The sequence below is a fragment of the Crocodylus siamensis genome, chromosome 8, assembly GCF_052110815.1.
Source record: "Crocodylus siamensis isolate JL-2025a chromosome 8, ASM5211081v1, whole genome shotgun sequence".
Classification (NCBI taxonomy): Eukaryota; Metazoa; Chordata; order Crocodylia; family Crocodylidae; genus Crocodylus; species Crocodylus siamensis.
The window spans coordinates 58,331,376-58,349,303 of record NC_143402.1 but is presented as its reverse complement, the minus strand read 5'-3'; the positions used below and the strand labels follow the sequence as shown (position 1 = coordinate 58,349,303).

Sequence of the window (17,928 nt, the reverse complement as noted above, 5' to 3'; positions counted from 1 at the left end):
CCAACCGCGTATACGCAGGAAGCTGCCGCCATGACACCAGGGGCGACGCCGGCGTGGCCTGCCTCCGCTGCCATGGCGATACAGCGGGCGCATGCGCCCTGCTACGCTTCCGCCTGTCAAGGCTGGCGGCTGCAGCAGGGACCGGCGGCATGTGAGCGTGGGACAGGGGCGCGATGCGGGGCGGGGCCGGCCCATGCGGGCCCCAGCCCACGCTCCCCGTTTCCCCGCAGGGCGGCGGCGCTGGAGGTGGCGGCGCGGTATTGCGGGCGCGAGATGGACCTGTACGGACAGTGCGTGGCCGCGCGCCCCGCCTCGTGGCAGCAGGACTGCAGCGACCTCCGGCGTGACATGGCGCGGTGCGCCGCGGCCCAGTGAGCCCCGGGGAACGCGTGCGCGGGCCTGCCTGGACGTGCGTGCGCGCGGGAGCGGGGCGCGGGTGCGGACACGTGTGGCCACGGAAGTGTGTCCGTGCACGTGTGGGCGCATGGGTGTGAGAGCGCGCGTGCATGGGCGCAGGTGCGCGTCAGGGCACTGGAGCAGTGTGAGTGTGTGGCCTGCATGCAATGTACATGTGTGCGCAGACATGGAGGTGAGGCATGCGCGCAGGGGTAGGCAGACAGTCCAGCCCCTCACAGCAGTGCTTTGGGGTCCAAGGAACTTGCTGAGAGGTGTTAATGCACCTCCCCCCCTCCTCTTCCCAGCGTGTCAGCCCTCCGGCCTGCAATGAATGCAGGGAGCCCACAGTGACATCCCTGCTGTCCTGCCCGGTCCTTCCCCAGTGATCAGTGGTCCCTGCACCAGAGCTGATGTCAGGGTGGGGGACAGAAGTACTGTTTTTTTAGACAAGGCGGGAAATGGGGGGCACAGAGGCAGCACGTGATTTGCCCCTGGGCTGCACAAGCCAGCTTGTGGCAGAGCTGAGCATCGAGCCCAGACTGGTGGCTGGCACCGCCAGGCTGGGCTGGCTCCAGCGCTCACTCTGGTCGGCTGCGGGGGTTCTCCAGCCAGGCCTCGGGGCAGAGCTCAGCGCAGGGGCACGGTCTGTTGCAGCCCGATCGTGAGGAAGATCCGCCACGAGTGTGCGGAGTCCTTCACAGCCTTCGAGCAGTGCCTGGCGGAGAACCAGGCGGCTGTGGTGAACTGCACTGAACACGTCAACCAGTTCCTACTGTGCGCCGAGCAGGTGAAGCTGGCAACTTAAGAGTGAGTGACAGGTGTCTCCCTGGTCAGTGCAACAAGGGGCAGGATAAGGGTTGTGTGGGGGTGGTGGCTTGGGTGGTGGCGACACTTTTCCACCAGAACCAGAGGGAGGCCTCGTTCTTTCACAGGGACTTACATGCTTCCCCCACATGTAACGTGACTAAGCTGGAGCAGAGATTATTAACTCTGTGGAAACTCCTCCAGTGCGGCAGATGTCGTTGTCTTTGTGCCATATGGCAATCTTGCACCTGTAGCTTTGCATCCAACAGAGTGCCAGTTCTTTCTGAACTTCCTGCACCTTAAATGTTGGAGGTTGCAAGTGTGAGAGGAAGAGGGAAAAAATTCTGATCACGCTCTGTTCATTCCCCTTTCATCATCCACTATGTGACACAGGAGACTGGGTGAGATGGACTACGGTCTGACCCAGTAAATGGCAGTTTTCACATTCTCATGTTTTGTTTTGTGTAGGTACTGCCCGGGACCTTCACCTCCAAAATGGGTGGACAATCAACTCTCATGCAGCATCATTCCAGTGGTTCTTCCCTGAAAACAGAATGTGCAAGTTCCTGCACCATGACTTCTGCCAGCTTCTCACCTTCAAAGAAATCTGGATTCACGTTGGGATGCTAGAACATTGCAGGTTTACCTGTTTTCCTGGCCTGCCCTTAAATGCTGCTGCTTGTCAGTGCTGGTGACAGAGTTCTGAACAATGCAATTCACCAATAATCTATGCAAAGACTATATTAAAGTGACAGGAAAGGGCCAACTCTCTTCTGCACTGACATGGAGACTGAAGGCTAAACTAGGTCTTTGTCCTGTCTATGCCTTCTGTGTGCAATTCTGGAGTACTGAGGGCTGGTGTTCCTTCACCCCAATAAAAATTCATCTTGAAGACCAAAGTGCCAACCCTGGCTTCCTCCCATCATTCCTGAGAGCTGCTTGGTGGGGTTGTCTGTACTGAAATCCAGCAAACACTGAAGTGAGAATCCTGATCTGTTCAGGTCCCAGGTCTGTCTCACTTTAAAATTGCCTGGTGACTGAGCAGCCTGGCTGAAGGGCTGATGTAGCTTGGCGTGTGCTCTGTTCTAGAGCCAGCAGAGGGAGCACTGTTGCCAGAAGACCTGAGACTCCAGTAACAAGTGCTCCAAGGTGCTTTACAGCCCCTGGCTAGAAAGGAGATGACAGAGCAACCATTGAATGCAGGTAGAGCACCAGCATTCCCAAAGGGGGTGGAAGGGACATGGTAGGGATGGAAAGAGGTTGTTTCCGGTCTAGGTGGGACTTAAAAGTGATCCCAGAAGCACTTGACTGTTTCTCGATGAGTGAGTTAAGCAGGTCCCTCAGATTGCAAAGGAAACCACCTGGAGATGCGGAGAAATGTACAAGGGGCTATACAGGGTACTGGGCCTTAGGACTTCCAGGTTATTTTTAGGTCTTTGGCCACTGCTGCATGTTTTGGGCAAATCTCTGTATCATGTCAGGTTGGGGTGATGGTTTCTGCCTCCCAAGGCCAAGTGGGGCTTTGTAGCTGCACACACTAGGAACTTATGAACTTACCTTCTGCAGGCTGCTGGTGTTACCAGAGTCCTGAAAACTGCAGCAGGCTCAGGCCCACATGATTCAGCCCTGCCCAGAGAAGTGCTGCTTCAGGTCTCCCATGGAAAGGAGGATACTGTGTCCTATAGAGCTGGAGTCTAGCATTTGCCTTAAACCCCAGCATAACTTCACAGCATTCTTTAACACAGGGCCTACATGCCTTCCATGGGCAAGGCAGGCTGGCTCTCACCTGGTTCCTAGCTCATTTGTGCTCCCTGCCCAGGACACATTATTCCTTTTCCACCTTTCAGCAGAGGCAGGTGTCCAAGCATTTGCCTTTGAGTCCATGATATTTGGCGACTGCCCTCCAACTGACCAGCTTGGCAAAGGTTCCCTCCTCTGGGGAGGTGGTGGCAGATTGAAGTTCATCTGTTCCAGCTCCTAGCAGAGCCCAACTTGCACAGCTGACAGGCCGTGCTGTTGTACAGCTTTCTGGGGCTCTACTGGCTGCTGGCCTGGCCGCGCAGGTGGCTGCATTTCAGTAGCGATGTATTTATGTGGGTAGCAAGTAATCCAAGTGCTGAGGGGTGGTCATTTATAATAATGTGTGTTTTAGGGAGGTAGAGAACTGTCTAGCTTGCCTGCTTTAGGCACTCTGGGAGCAGCTTCCAGGGAAAGGGCTAGCTCCAGAGAACCAGGGAAGCTGGGGGGGGGATGCAATGGCAGCTCTGCCTTGCTGCGAACTCAGCAAGACAATACAACTGCTAGCAAGAAAGAGGAGAGGTATCTTTAGCTGATCCCTTGGGATTATTTATAGCAGTCAGCGTCCCATTAGTCATAAATATCTGTGGTGGGCAGAGCTTTATTAAGGAGGCCGTTACGTGGAAATGAAGGTGCTTTACATGCTGTTGAAATTTGTGTTGAAATGTCAGCTCGTCAGCAGCAAAGCCGTTTTTCATTATGTTTAGGGTGCGCTGGGGCCCCTGTTAAGCCCAACCATGTCTCCTGCCAGTCGGCAGCCTGAGCCATTCCATTATTACTTGCTCGGTCTATTACTTTAATCTCTGTGCTGCCATGTGCTCACTGCTGATGTCAGTTTAGTCAATCAGCTACACCCTGACAAGTGATGCCATCACTTTGCTTATGGGGGATGAGCAGGGCAGCTTCAGATCCAGAACAATTATGCGCAAGTTAGGGTAGGAAGTATGATGAAACAGTGCACTGCAGGGCTTAGGAAGGGGCCTGCTCTCACGGGGCAGAATTGCAGAGGTGGGCAGTTTTTAAAAGGATCGTCATCCCCAGAATTACCAACCACAGCCAAAGCTGAGTTCCCTGATGACTTCAACCAGTGGCATTGTCAAGTTTCTTCTGGAAAGTCAGGGCAGTTAGCCCCATCAAGACCAGCCATCACTTTCCCTTTGGGTTGAATGTGCAGTTGCCTGGTTTTCTCAGCTACTGAGCCCAGGAGGAACATTTGTCTCTGGCCAGTGCTGCATGGTCAGTTGATCTCGCCCCTGCCTGGCTCTGTGTCAGGAAGACCTCCAGTCTTGCAACAGCAAGAAGCATGTTTCTTGGCCATTTCCCTTTCCCTTTGCAGTTGTTTGAACTGCTTCCGTCAGCCTGCTGCTAAACTAAAGCCTTGGTGCCAACTGCAGCAGTTGCTGGCATGGGGAAGTAATGGAAGGGAATTGCTGGTGGATCAAAGCAAGCCAGGCACACAAGTGAGCAGCTAGAAACAAGCCAGAAAGGATGCGATGGCCAGCAAGTGCTCTGGAGCACAAGGTACTGGCCACAATGGACTGGACAGATGTTCTCAGATCTGATGCTGCAAAGCTTGCATTGCTAGATCCAGTTGTTTTTAATCCTCTCACAGAAAGGATTTGATAGAAAAAAAGGTGGTTCCCAAAAGGCACAAGGGGGCAGTGGAAGCCTCTTAGAATCAGAAACATTAGAAACCCTAGACGGGTCCATCTCTGTTTCTGGGCCTTAGGACAGTGAGGACCCACTGCAGAATGACCTGGCAGAGCCAGCAAAGGAACATGTGGGCCAAGACCAAGTGTTGGGCTTGCCACCAAGTGCATCTTGGGTCAGGTGAGAATCGCCCCCCCCCCCCGAGAAACAACCCCAGGAAGCTGTTAAAGTGAAAGCAGGCACCAATGCAAGGCAGAGCTGGGAAAGAGTCCTCAGGCAGTCAATCAAACCTGTATATTCTGTTCTGTCTCCAAAGGCTGCAGAGAGATTCAGCTAAATTAATCCCAAATGGCTCAAATCAATAAGCGGATAAGTCTGTTTCCCATGGTGAGAGCTGTAAGAAAATGGATTTGAGCAGGTGGCTGGTAGATGGGCACTCCCATCCTCATCGTGAGCAGAGAAGAGACCAACACTAGACTCTTGAACTCTAGAATCCTGGGGTAGGTGTCCGGAAGCCCCATTTTGAAGTCCTTTGGAGAAATCCCAGGTTCATCACAGACCGGTCTCACACATTCTTGCTCTGGGTTTATTACAGTGCAGCATTCTCCCTTTGAGCTAGGCAGTCACAACTCCAGGTACCAGGACTCCTGGGTTCTGCTCCCAGCTCTGCCTCTGGCTGACTGCATGACCTTTGCCCTTTGTGCCCTGCTTTGTTCATCTTTAAAATGGAAAGTAGTGTAGAAATAGCAAGGGTCAATTAATTAATGTCCATAAAAGGTGTTAAGGTCCTGAGGTGAGGGGAAGCCAGGGACCATTCTTCCAGCAAATTCCTTGCTCTGTTTTTCTGTTTCCTTTTGGTGCAGACACCTCCAAATAGAAACTGAAGCGTGCTGGCAATTTTGCAGCCTGTTGCTTTGACTTTGGTTTCAGGCTTGTTTCCTCTCAAGCGGAACTTGCAAACCAATACAGCGAATTACACATGAGCCCAGAATGAGGAACTAACAAAAGTATCCCTTTAATTTTTCATCCAGAAAATGCTCTCGTTTTCCACTCTGCTTCTCTTACTTAAAGGAGCCATAAATCAGTATGTTCCTTTGGTGTTGGCACTTGCCAAGGGAGATTTAGTGCTGCTGGCAGGCCCAGATCTGAACCGGGCAGTGGCAGAGGGCAAAGCACAGCACAGAACCACATTCCATTCACACACACAGTTGCTTAACTTGGCACCCCTCCAGCTGACATCAGGTCACTTCCAGGGATGAGGGAGGCTGGGTGGATGGAGGGGAGTGCTCTTGTCTTCTGGTCAGCTGACTCCTTTAAAGTGTTTTTGCTAGAGATGCAGAAGAGAAACATATCTGGGCATCAGAGAGTTGTGAGCAGAGTGCTCCTAGCAAATGGGCAGACAGGCTGTGCCTCTGGGCAAGAATCTTGCCAGCCCTGTCTGGCCAGAGAACTGGTCCTGCCTCTGGTCTGGATGGAGACCGCTCCCACCAGCCTGCCCCTTTACAGAGAGAAAGAGAAAGCAGCCCTGGGCCAGCTGCAATGGACTCCATTCCTGGCTCTGAAACTACAGCCTTAGCAGCTGCTTCCATGGAGGCAGGCACATTGGCCTACAGGAACAGTGAGAGCTCGCTGGCCCACTCCATGGCCTAGGACTCTGCTCCACAGAAACACATTTGCAGCAGAGGCTGCCCTGACAGTGACTCACTATGAGAGCACAGGGTTTTCTACAGCAAAACACACCAGGAGCATATGTGTCTACAGCCACTGGGCCCCAGCACCTGGCCACACTGCTGATGCTAAACAGCATCTCTGTGCATCAAAGCAATGCTGAGATCAGAGCTTCAGCAGGACTTGCTGGGCTGTTCTGGTGGCTAGGGACCAACTAGTGCCTTCCTGATTCCTCACTAACTGAAACTGTGCCTGGGTGCAACAACCCTGCTGGCTCCTTATTGGCAGCAGTCTCCTTCCTTAGTTATGGCAAGTGAATCTAAGCATTGGTTCTTAAGCTCGTTAAGTCATGCAGTTTCAGTGGACTACCTAGCACTGCTGGTTCCATGTCTAGCCTAGTTATTTACACGCTCACCCACGTAAATTATATGTTTGTATATGGCTCAGATCTTTCCTGAGCTAAGTGAGGGCGTGGATTGTCCGACTGTGCTCAGGCAGCCTTTAGACTTCAGCTTTAAGTTTGCTTTTATTTCCAAATGTGCATGCAAAACCACTGGCACATCACAGCACTGGGTCACAATGAGCACGAGGGCGGGATTTCTGTGGGTGAAGTTGGTTCCAGTGTTTGGAGGAAACACACACATCGGCACAGGGTTCACTGAAACATTCTCTCAAAACAATCTAAACTGAGACCATCTCTAGTGCAAAAAGCCACCAAAAGAAACAAACACGCAGCTCTGGGAGGTTTCAGTCTCGTTTCTTATGGGTGGACAGACACATGGCAGAGGTGGGAACGGCAGCCATGGGGTGTGGAGTGGATGGGTAAAACCTTCCTTTAGAACTGGCCTGCTCAGATGGAGGTAACTCACACGGTGCCAGTTCCCCGGGACAGGATTCTCCCCCTAAAAGAAACAACAAAGTGTTTATCACCTATTTACAGAGTTGCCTTAAGGGAAAAAAACCATCTGACACTGGGACCAAGGGATGGTTTATATAGAGTCTGGCTTTGTAAATGAGTGAGCAGGCAGCTGCTGGTCACTGTGGGATGTTTGTACAGCTTCATTCATGGACAAGCAATGGGAGTGTGAGCTGTGTAAGAGCTGTAGTTCTGCATCCCTGGTCACAGGCTGCCTCCATGAGCTCCTTGAGAAGATGGGGAATTCCTGGCATAGCAAAGGGAACTAGCAGCGGGTCTCCTACGGTTCTGGGTTGTTGATGTGCTTGGGTGGCTTCCCTCAGATCTGTGGCAGGGACAGCCTTCAGTGACTTCTTCCTCATGGAGGAGTGTTTTATGCATCGGTGAAACTAGGCTGGGTGGCTTTGGAACCAAGACGCCACGTACCCAGACATCAGCACGCCCAGCTCCCTGGCAGCTGCAGCACAACCCTCCCCGCTGGGTCTGCTGCTCTGGGAATCAGGCTGTGCATGCTGGTGACTGCTGTTTTACAAGTTTTCACCACCTAGAAAGGGACGGGGTGAAGCCTGTGGCAAAGACGGCCTCCAGGCAGATGGACCACAGAGATGCTCCTTTCAGGCATGGCAGCCCCAGCATCATTACGTAGTACCAGGAGATGAGTCTACCCTTGTTCACGGAGATGGATGGACCCCTAAGCACAGAGCTTTCTTTCCATGCGGCCTGTCCCGCATTCCTCCCAGTCACTGAAATGCCTCCTGTGCCAACTGACATGGGCCCATGAAGGCAGCCTCCAAAATGACAGTGGTGTAAGTCAGTCATCCCAAGTCTTTGGTCTGCCTGAATGGAATCCCAGGCACCAGGCCACAAGGGTGCTGCCAAGGTCTATCAGTGTTGGGGTTTGAACCAACAGGGGTGGCAGGACAGAGGAGATGGCTGCTTCCAAGGACACGTCTGGGCAACCAGGCCAGTCTTTGAAGGACATGATGCTCAGATGCTTAAACACTTGACAACTGCTACGGTTACAGCTAAACAACATTGTACCATCCATCTACGTGGCACGAGAGAAAGGGAGGAGAGAGGCGATGCAGAGAAGTCCTCCAGGCTGCTGCAGATGCCCCTGAATTAGTGCTCACATGCTTGGAAACCCAGTCGCCTCCTTGCACCGTGCAGGGTTCAGGGAGCTCCTCTGCAGGGCTCTGCTTTGTCTTTCCTGCCCCCACCCCCACCCCGCCACCTGAAATCAGAGCAGCCTTGGTCCGAGACGCACACGGGTGCCAGGAGCTGCTCCGCGGTCAGGAGGTGAAGTAGGAGCTCTGCATGGAGTAGAGCCGGTCAATGGGGTTCCCCACGCGCGCCTGGAGGAGGCTGGCCTCGGCCGTCGACAGCAGGCAGTCGCCCAAGTGGCCGATGCTGTCACTGTCCATGTCATGGAAAACGCCTTCTGAATCTGGGGGAGGGAGGGAGGGAGCAAAGTGAAGGAGGGGCCAATGCCTGCCCAGGTGGCTAGGGCTGCAGGACTGCCCCCCACTGGCTTGTGGCACACAGAATGAGGGGGAACAGGAACTGGGCCACTGCTCAGGCTGGGTGCAGCTCGCCTCACATGGATTAGGGCCCAGTGCAAAACCCTCAAAACCTACTCCCAGCTGTAATGCAAGGAATAGCTGTCACACATGAGGTCCCCATGTCCTGTGTTGTGCCCTGATCAGAGTGAGGGGCCATGAGTCAAGCCTAGGGGCATGGGGTTCCTCAGCTTTGCAGCATGTACTGCCCAGTGACAGAACACCCCAACCTCAGGCTGCCTGTGCATTTCACCCCATGTAGAATAATAGAAAATGAGGGCTGGAAGGGACCTAAGGAGGTCATCTAGTCCAACCTCCTGCTCAAAGCAGGACCAGTCCCAACTACATCATCCTAGCCTTGGAATGGACAGCACCACACCAGGGTGATGGGCATGACCAGCTCCACTTCCTGGACCTGTATCCCAGGAGGCCCTCAGCACAACTCTAAATGATGCACACATGAGACCCACAGCACCACTGTCCCAGCCCACTGCCCTGCCAAACCACAGCAGCTTGCCTGGCATTTCTTCCTGCTGCCAGCTCTGGCTGGCAGGCATCAGATGCAGCTTTGCCACAGCCGCACCAGCCTCCTGGCCGGCCCCTTACCATAGGGATGTAGATGGTCTCCTGGCAGCTGGGGCGGCGTGAGCCCTTGTCTGTATAAGTCTGTGCTGTAGCTGTTCTGATCCAGGGGTAGCAGCTGCTGCTGGGGGATCCGGGGATAGGGGACCATGAGCCCGTCTAGTCCGTGAACACTTGCGCCATCTAACGAGCAATCAAGGGAACAGGATGAAGAAGCGGACGGGACATGTGATGATGGGCTTTGCCCTTTGCATTCAGCACTACAGCTATATACCCAGGATGCTGTGGGTATCCCCAGGGACTCCCATCAGGAGCTGTGCAAGCAGGCAGTCAAAGGCAGCACCATCTGCCAGGAGAAGCAGGAGGGGACGGTGTCTCTGCTGCTCTGGGTTAACAGCAGATGTGTTGTTTAGCAGGTAAGCGGGCAGAAATCTTAATTCACCTGCTGGCAAGAGTTGAGCCCCTGTTGTCTGGTCAGAAGCAGATGACCTCAAACATACAGTGCAGAGGTCATTCTGCAATGATAACTGACCCCTTCCCTGCGTCCCCTAGACCTATATACACTAGGCTGCCCTCTGTGCTAGCCTGCAGCCTTGCTCCAGTGCTGCCAGGCTGAGGTTCCCCTCTCTCTTCACAGGCCTGGGGACACCAGTCTGGCCCCTCCTGTAGGCTTCCCACCCATCCTCACCTTCGCTGTCATCGTTGCTCTGCCGGCTGCTGCGGCCTGTGCCACGGCCTGTCCCCAAGCGCGGATTGCCCAGCTGGTCCTGCTCCTGCTGCTGCTGCTGCTGTTGCTGCTGCCTGCGTGCAATCTTCTTCATCTGCAAAAAGCAGTGGGAATTTCCCAGCAAGAATGGGGGTGAGTCACAAATGATTTGTGTTTTTTTCTGCTGCCTTCAGGAGGGTCTTTCAAAGGAAATCGTCCCAGGAAATCATCTTTTAGTTTCCAGCTACAATTATCTCCTGTTTTTACTTTGTCACTCGTTCCAAGTGGGACATCTGAGACGTTATAGGTTGGGAAAGGGAGAAAGTGGGACAATGCTTCTCCCCCCCCAGGGGATCATGTTGAGATTTCACCCAGTGGAAGAGAATAGTAGAAAACAAAGAATTAGGCATTTGGAACAACCTCCTGAAGATCCCTGGCCCCTCCAGGGGGGGAGCTGCCTGTCACTGCTTCTCCAGTTCTGAGCAGTGGGGCTGTTCCCTGTCCTTGACTCCTGTACAGCACATGCCGAGTGGGACGGGGGCAGGCACCACTCACCTTGGCTCTCTGATTCTGAAACCAGACTTGCACTACTCGGACGGTCAGGCCGGTCTCAGCCGCGAGGGTCTCTCTCACCTATCAGCCAGAGAGGGAGGAGAATTCGGGTCAAGACCTGGTTACATTGAAAAGGGTCTGGCCCAGGAAAACTCCCTCATGACAGGTTTGTTTCCACATGTGATGAGCCCAGAGTCTTGGCACATCGCTGTTGTTGAGGTGCTGTGTTGCCACTCAGCCCACACCCTGTCCCAAGGGGACTTGGTAGCTCCCTCCAGAGCAAAGCTCCCCAGGCCCTGCCCTGGACCCTTCAGGCAGCATGGCTGAGTGTCTCATCCCTAGGTACCAGGCAGAGAGGACATGAGGCCTGGTGCCATCTGGCCACAAGGACAGCAGTGTGAGGGCCCTCCCAGCACAAACTCTGGGCTGCAGGCCATGCCTGGAACGGAGGAGAAGGTGTCTCTGATCCTTGTACCTTTCTGCAGGGCTTAGAGGAGACCTCAAAGGAGGCTTTAAACGCTCGTCGCTGCTGGGTGGTGAGGATGGTGCGTGGGCGCTTGGAGCGCTTGTGGTCCTTGCCTTCATCACCGCCTTTGCCATGCGGGTGGCTGCCATCCTCATCCTCGCTTTTCACTGCATGGGGAAGCAGTCGCAGTTACTGCCCCAGCTTGGCCAGGCCGCAGCCTTCCTGGCTCCGTTCCTGGGCCTGTGAAGCCAGGAGCTGCATGGGCACTGGATCCCCCCAGATGCAGCAAAGGCCATAATCATGACTGCTCTTTGCACAGAGCTGTCCATTTCTAACCTGGAATTCCTCCTCTGCCTAGACAGGATTGAGGCCCAGCTGGCTCACTCCCCTTCCCATTCCTCACCACTCAGACTTAAGCCCCAGCTCTTTCTCCTGTCTCAGCACCCTGGGGAAGGATGCTTTAGAAGAAGGACAGATGAAGCACTTAAGCCCTCGGCAGTTCCTGCCTTGCTCATGTCTCCTGACACACAGCCCCTTCCCTTGCCCATGCCCATGCCCCTGCCTGCTCTGCCCTGCCCAGCCCCCTCACCAGACTCAGTGGGTGCAGGGCTGATGGCGCTCAGCATCTCCTTCTCCTTCTCGTAGTCACTGCGGCATAGCAGCTGCCCCTCCTTGAGCACGAACTCGTCCCCACGCTGCAGGCGCCGCTCGCACTCGCAGCAGTAGAAGCAGTGGACATGGTAGACATTTTCCAGCACCCGCATGATGAACTCGGATGGGGCGATCGCCTTCAGGCAGCTGCTGCATTTCGTCTGGAACAGCCTGCACAGCCAGGGAAGAAACAGGCCATCAGACAACAGAGTTGGGACTTGGGATGGGGTAGGGGTAGGCATAGGAGAAGGGAGGCTCAGGTGGCATGGGGAAGGGGGTAGAGACTAGGCTTAGAAGGCACTGGGGCTGGTAGAGGCTCAGCAAGGGATTGGCCTGGGGCTCTGTTCGGGCATGGAGGGTACTGGAACTGAGGTTGGTGGGTGAAAGTGGGGCAGGGGAAGGGTTCTGGCTGTGGGGTAGGGGGCAGGAGCCACCATGGCCAGGGCAATGCATCAGGCATGGAGGGGTAATGGGTGCTCCCCCTACCCCAAGCTGGCATTCCCACAGCACAGCATCAGCATCGAAGTTGGCAGCTAGGGCAGATGTAGGGCGTCAAGGTTCCCAGCGGACTGGGGAAGGCTCCCACAACTGAGCTGAGCATGGTGGCCCAAAGCAAGGCAGGGGAGACAGAAAACGAACTGCCCTGGGGCTTTGGGACTGGAAGGGGGAACAGGACCACTGACAGCCCCAGCGTGCCAAGATGAAATGGAGTTTAAGATGCTACCCCCATGGATGTCCACCTGAACAACACACGCTGTTCTGGGACTGCAGCTGGTCTTTAGTTCAGGTCACTGCTGCCCCTGCCCTGTGCTGCCTTTCTCTTGGTTCCCTCCCAGTTTCTGTGGTTCCTGTGAGGAACAGGGCCTGCCCCACCAGTAGCTTAGAGCCCTGGGTTTCTCTCCTAGATGGGGCAGCACTTTTCTGGGCACAGAACCAAGAGCATGCCCAGCCAGCCAGGCTTCCTCCCAGACCACTAAACTACTCTAATGACCAAGTCCCCAAGGGCTGAACAGTCTCCTGGCAGAGAAAGCCACAGGGGAGAGGCTGTATGTGCCCCAGACAGCATCCAGAGAGAGAAACCCACATTTGCTGAGCGCCCTGCATTCACAGCAGATGGTTCTGATGAAGTAATTTGGGATCTAAACAAATGTGAGCACGGTGGCTGCCGGCTGACAGCTTCTATTTAGCCACTTGACAAGAGAAAGTAATAAAATGGGGATTAATTAGGCTGTTGTTTAAACACACAGGATCTTCCCCACCAGCAGGGAACTCATAAACTGGGATTGAGAACAAGACTGGGTTAATCCTCCTGGCAAACTCTGCAGAGCGGGATGAAGAGGATTACAGGGGAGGGCTCATCCCTTCCAAATACCACCATGGATTTGTGCTGGAGCAATGGCTCCCGCCTCTAGTGCCTGGGACATTCCAACTGGAGTCGCGTGGGATCTCTCACCCCTCTTCTGTATGCATGCATGTGTGCGTGCATGTCTCTCTGTCTTTCTCGGGCTCTCCCCTCTCTTTGTCTTTTTGCAATTCATGTTTTATTTTTAATAGAGTCTGAGATGGAAAAGGCTTAGTGTAAAGGATGCTGCAATCATGGAATCAGGTATTTCAAACTCAGATTCATCCTCACGCCCACTTCCCTTAGTCTGAGTTCGTTGCACAGACCTCCAAGGTGAGTCATGGTGAATCTGTGCCCTTAGCCTGACACTGACACCCAGCACTACAACAAAGAGGGGAAAGGAAAGCACAGTCCCTTCCATTACCTGGACTCAGTTATAGGCCTATGCCTTGCTGCTGAGTCAGGGATTATTTATATTCCTACCCAAAGACCCAGAGTTTACACAGCAATCACCCAGTCTGACCTCCCCGGTGTGGGATTCCAGCATTGACCAACTCCCTGCCAAAAGGCTGAAGCATCTCTCCTAGGACAAGTCAGGTGGCCTTGCAAAGACTCCACACAGTGGAGAATTCAAAGACTAATGGCTAATTCCCAGCTAATGACTGACTTCCCACTCACACCTCTCTCATTCCAGTGCCAGGCACTGGACCTGGTGGAGCTTTCATTTACTACAGAGTGGTTAGAGTGAATCATAGCAAGTACAGGAAGCCAGAGCACATGTCCCTGCAGGTGTCTGCACTCCTGGCTTCCAATCCGCATGTTTGGACCGTCCTGGCCACAGAGAATCAACCACCAGATGATAGGCTAGGTTAATTTTTCCCCGTGATGCACTTAAGTCGTGATCTACCCAGAATGAAGATGCTTTGACCAGTTCAAGTTGACGGCAGGTCTCAGCTGGTTCCTGCTCCTGGAAGCAGTGGCTGCAGCCACCTGTGTCCTCAAACCTGGGAACTTCTCACCGGGCCCAGCCTGTGGCTTTGGGCTACAGAACAGAGGCATAAAACTGGAAGCAGAAGTATCAGGAAGGTGGGCATCTCTGGCCAAGGCACTGGCCTGGTAGTGTCCTGGGCTATCCTGGCTGGGTCAGAGCAAGAAGCAAGACTGTAGCTGGCATGAATGGGACACCTCTCCCTCCTGGGCCTATGAGTCACAGCACTCGATAGAAGATCTGGAGACAGTGCCTGAGGCACGTCCGAGCTGGCAAAAGAGGCCTGCTTGTCCACAGGCCAACTAGCCCGTTTATCCTCCTGCTCTGGACAAGGAGGTTGGCAAGTGTTGTTAAAGCACCCTGTCATAAGCCAGCGATCTTGCCTGGATTGCTCCTGGAAGGGCTTCTCGGATGCTGCCCAGAGAAGGATGCTGCGACCTAACTCAATAACGCCTTGGCACCACAAGCCCCGCACCCTCTGTCTCCCAGCTAAGCCCCGAAAACAAATCCGTGCTGCTTTGTACTAATTGAAGAAAACATTCAGCAAGCAGCTCATAAACACGGTGTCAGCTCGCATTACACAAAATTAAAATTCTCAGCCCCGGCAACACCAGGAATTCCTAAAGAGGCTGGTTTTAATATCGCCCGAATCCGTTTAAGTCAAGGTAATATTGTTTGGGTTGCCATAGAAACAGAATACATCTCCATTGCCGCCAGTGGGTTGCAAGGGGAGATGGGAGGCTGCGAAGGGAGCACGGTGACACGATGTCTGGAAACATCGGCTCATGGAAACTGCATGAGGGGAGACGGTGACACAAACTGGGTTCCAGGTTCAGCGCTGGAGGTGATCTTAGCTGCTTAGCACCAGCAAAGGTGCTGGGATAGCCACCCTGGCACCTGGGAGCTCCCTGTGCCAAAGACAGAAGCATCATGAAGGGTTTCCAAACCCTCGCACCCCCTCTACCAACACACGCGCCCCTCTCCTAGGATCACCACACCGAGGTTAGACTGCACGGCCCCTTCACTGCTGAGACAGACAGTAAACAAGGCTGATCATGATGCCTGCTGGTTTCACAACCAGGTTTTTTGTGTCCTAGGGTACAGAACAGTGTCAGATGGTCAGAGCTGCCTGCTATGACTGACGCTGGCCCCACGAGGATCCCTGGACAGCAACATACACTTCCTGGCCCCGCGGCTTCCCAGGCAGGGGGACAGGAGCATTAGAATGGAGGTTCAAATGCACCTTTGGGCTCAGGCAGCAGGCAGCTTCCCATGAAGATGACCCACATGTGATGTGGCTCAGACCCCCCCGGCCAATACACGAATGGGTTTGTCTTCTGCTCCGTCTGCTTGCTGTGGTTTCACCGGCTTTCGGCCGCCAGCAGACTTGAGCTGGTAATACCATGGCTGCCAACAAAGCCGTTCAACCCTGCAGAGCTGGCCGCATTGGCACCCGGGGCTCTGCTCACTGTGCAGAGTGCACTGCAGAAGACTGCAGGCAGACAGAGGGCCCAGGCACTGCCCCTCCCAGCAGCCCCGTGCGCTGAGCGGCAAGTTCTAGAGGACTTCTCTGACTAGTTGTGCTGGCACGGAAAATCCTGACCCAGGCCTAAGGGTAATTTGGAGCATATGAGATTGTCCTGACAGGATTAAAAGGTGTTAATGAAGCAAGGAGCAAGGCACCCTTGAAAGCTGGGAGGCCGGTGCTTCATGAAGTTGGCTTATTTAGTTAGGGTTTAGTCAAAATGAAGCAGTCCAGGCTTAAGCGAGGTCTGTTTACCTAGCGCTGAGCTGCGAAATCCATCCTCGCTGTCTGAAATATTGAAGTGGAACTTGTAAAGCCTCTTTCCAGATTTCAGGCCAGGGCAAGGAGCTGGGGGCAGGGGTGGGATACAGAGGGGAAACACAATGCACCCTTTCATCCCTGGGAGTTGATTTCACTCCTGCCACAATAGCAGATTCCCCCTTCACCAATATGAGGTGGGGGAGAGGGGTTAAGGGCGAAATTCCCCTCTGCTTGGTTTCCAAGTGGTGCCAGCAACACGGAGGCTGGAGCAATGAGAGTTTGGGGAGACGAGTTGTTACCTCCCTCCTGTTCCTTCCAAAGCATTCACTGGACTTCCTGGTGAATGCCTCTGGGAAGGGGCACTTGCCTACTGTCTATGGCTGGGAACACTCAGACAACCAGCCACAGCTAACAATGCTGCCACTCTCTCAGTGATGGCATTTTGGAGCAGCAGGCCCCTCCTCCTGGCGATCCCAGAGCCATTGCTACCTGCAGAAGATCCTGGCTGAGCAAATTATCTCATGCTGTTGCCAGGCAGGCTCGGGTCCTTGCTCCCAGGCCACGGGGAAGCTCCTTCTGCTTGCCCAGCCAGTCCCCAGAGACCTGACCTGCCTGTTCATCTGCTCTGAAAGGTGAAGTTTTTCCTTGGGGGTGACTAATGCTTGAAGCTGTGAACACTGGTGAGCTCCTGGGATGGAGCTTGGCTTAGGTGCAGAGGCAGCAGGCAGGATGGGGGAGCTCAGGTGAGAGCTGCTGTGTGCCCATCAGGTTACTCCCATCTTCGGCAGAAGGTGTCAGACCTAAGAGGGAACTGCAGGGTGAGGAGCCCTCTGCACCATGAGGATGCTGGATGCCACTTCTGCGAGAAAGGGAAGTGGAGCATGAAGCCTGCTAAGACCTGCTGTCTAGATGGTGACAATACACAACAGAGCTCATGCTCGTGGGTTTCCAGACCCATGTAGTGCCATAAACTCATGCAGAGCACTTGGTAGCAACTGCTAGGCTCCAGCACATTCCACTTCAAGCCCACAAAGGCCTCTGAAAGCAGCTGCTTTCTGACAGAAGATGCTTTACAGCCTTGCTCAGAAAAGACCCAGCAGCAGCGGGCTTCCCTGCTTTGTGTCTGGGGAACTGGCGCTCTCAGCCAGGCCCTAGGCCTTGGCACTGGTGGTGTAGAGCCAAGGCGGCTGACCCACAGAGACTGGCTTTTGCATCCCATTGCACCTTCCTCTGCCATTCAAGCCCACTTTCCACCTTAGAGCCAAGCTCAAGGTTTCAGCCCTTATCATCACTGATGTGCAGTATTTTGTCACCTACCAGGCCCAGAGCATCTCTAAGACAAAGACCCTGATCAAAAACTCTTCTGAAACAGAAGCAGAGACAGACCCTTCTTGTGGGCTGACCGGGGACCATGAAACACACTCCCCCTGGAAACCAAAGCCTGGCATGGACATCACTGCCTCCCATGTCCAGACGCTTCTTCAATTTGCATAAATATTGAGGTGGGTGCACACTTGGAAAAAAAAGAGTCCTCAAAAACCAAAACTTCCCCCAACAGTCCCACCCTATGCTGGGCAGAACCTGCCCCCGGGGAGCGGCGGGAAGGAGATAACTTCATGCAGCCGCTGTTTGTTATGTCACTTCATGCCCTGCTGGACAGCCCTGGGTGAGACGGTGGTGGAAGGAGCATAAGAATGTGACTAGCACAGAACAGAAACCTCCATGATGAGTCCTGGGAGAAGCTAACAACAATGCAGCACTTCTCCAGCTAGTGGGATTGACTGTCGCTCCTGGCACTTCAGATCTTTAAAGCAGATGTCACACATTTTCACTATAGGCAGGAGAGGGACACAATGAACTTCAGGGCTGAGATGGCAGACAGGGAAGATGTTTGCTTAGTCCCCTCAACCACCCATGAGCACTGCTTTGTTTGAGGGCGCTCAAGCATGGCAGCACCAGGCCTGCAACTCACCAGCACAGCTCTGAGTGGCTGGACCCTGCCCCATCCTCCAGGCTGGTTCAGAAGAGGATAATTGTTATAACCTTGCTCTTAGCACCTGGGACT

The 17,928-nt window shown here is 54.0% G+C and overlaps 2 protein-coding genes across 2 annotated transcripts in view; one reads left to right on the top strand and one right to left on the bottom strand.

Annotated features, from left to right (window-relative positions):
* The first annotated feature begins 17 nt into the window (after positions 1–17).
* On the top strand, positions 18–2,122 carry CHCHD5 (coiled-coil-helix-coiled-coil-helix domain containing 5). The gene is made up of 4 exons (XM_090059317.1): positions 18–151; positions 231–371; positions 1,051–1,203; positions 1,669–2,122. Coding segments are annotated over exons 1-3 (294 nt in total). The 5' UTR covers positions 18–149; the 3' UTR covers positions 1,202–1,203; positions 1,669–2,122.
* Positions 2,123–8,523: 6,401 nt separating this feature from the next.
* Positions 8,524–17,928, bottom strand: part of LOC149858797 (LIM homeobox transcription factor 1-alpha-like) — a 32,605-nt gene continuing 23,200 nt past the window's right edge. Inside the window, exons 3-8 of the mRNA XM_090061583.1 lie at positions 11,686–11,918; positions 11,106–11,263; positions 10,634–10,711; positions 10,061–10,193; positions 9,397–9,555; positions 8,524–8,678 (exon numbers count right to left, since the gene is read on the bottom strand). Of these exons, the coding sequence (XP_089917709.1) occupies positions 8,524–8,678; positions 9,397–9,555; positions 10,061–10,193; positions 10,634–10,711; positions 11,106–11,263; positions 11,686–11,918 (916 nt within the window). The remainder of the gene's footprint in view (positions 8,679–9,396; positions 9,556–10,060; positions 10,194–10,633; positions 10,712–11,105; positions 11,264–11,685; positions 11,919–17,928) is intronic.

Coding starts and splice junctions, on each gene's coding strand:
- CHCHD5 (XM_090059317.1), top strand. Junction 372..1,050: donor GCGCGGTGCGCCGCGGCCCA/GTGAGCCCCGGG, acceptor GGTCTGTTGCAG/CCCGATCGTGAGGAAGATCC.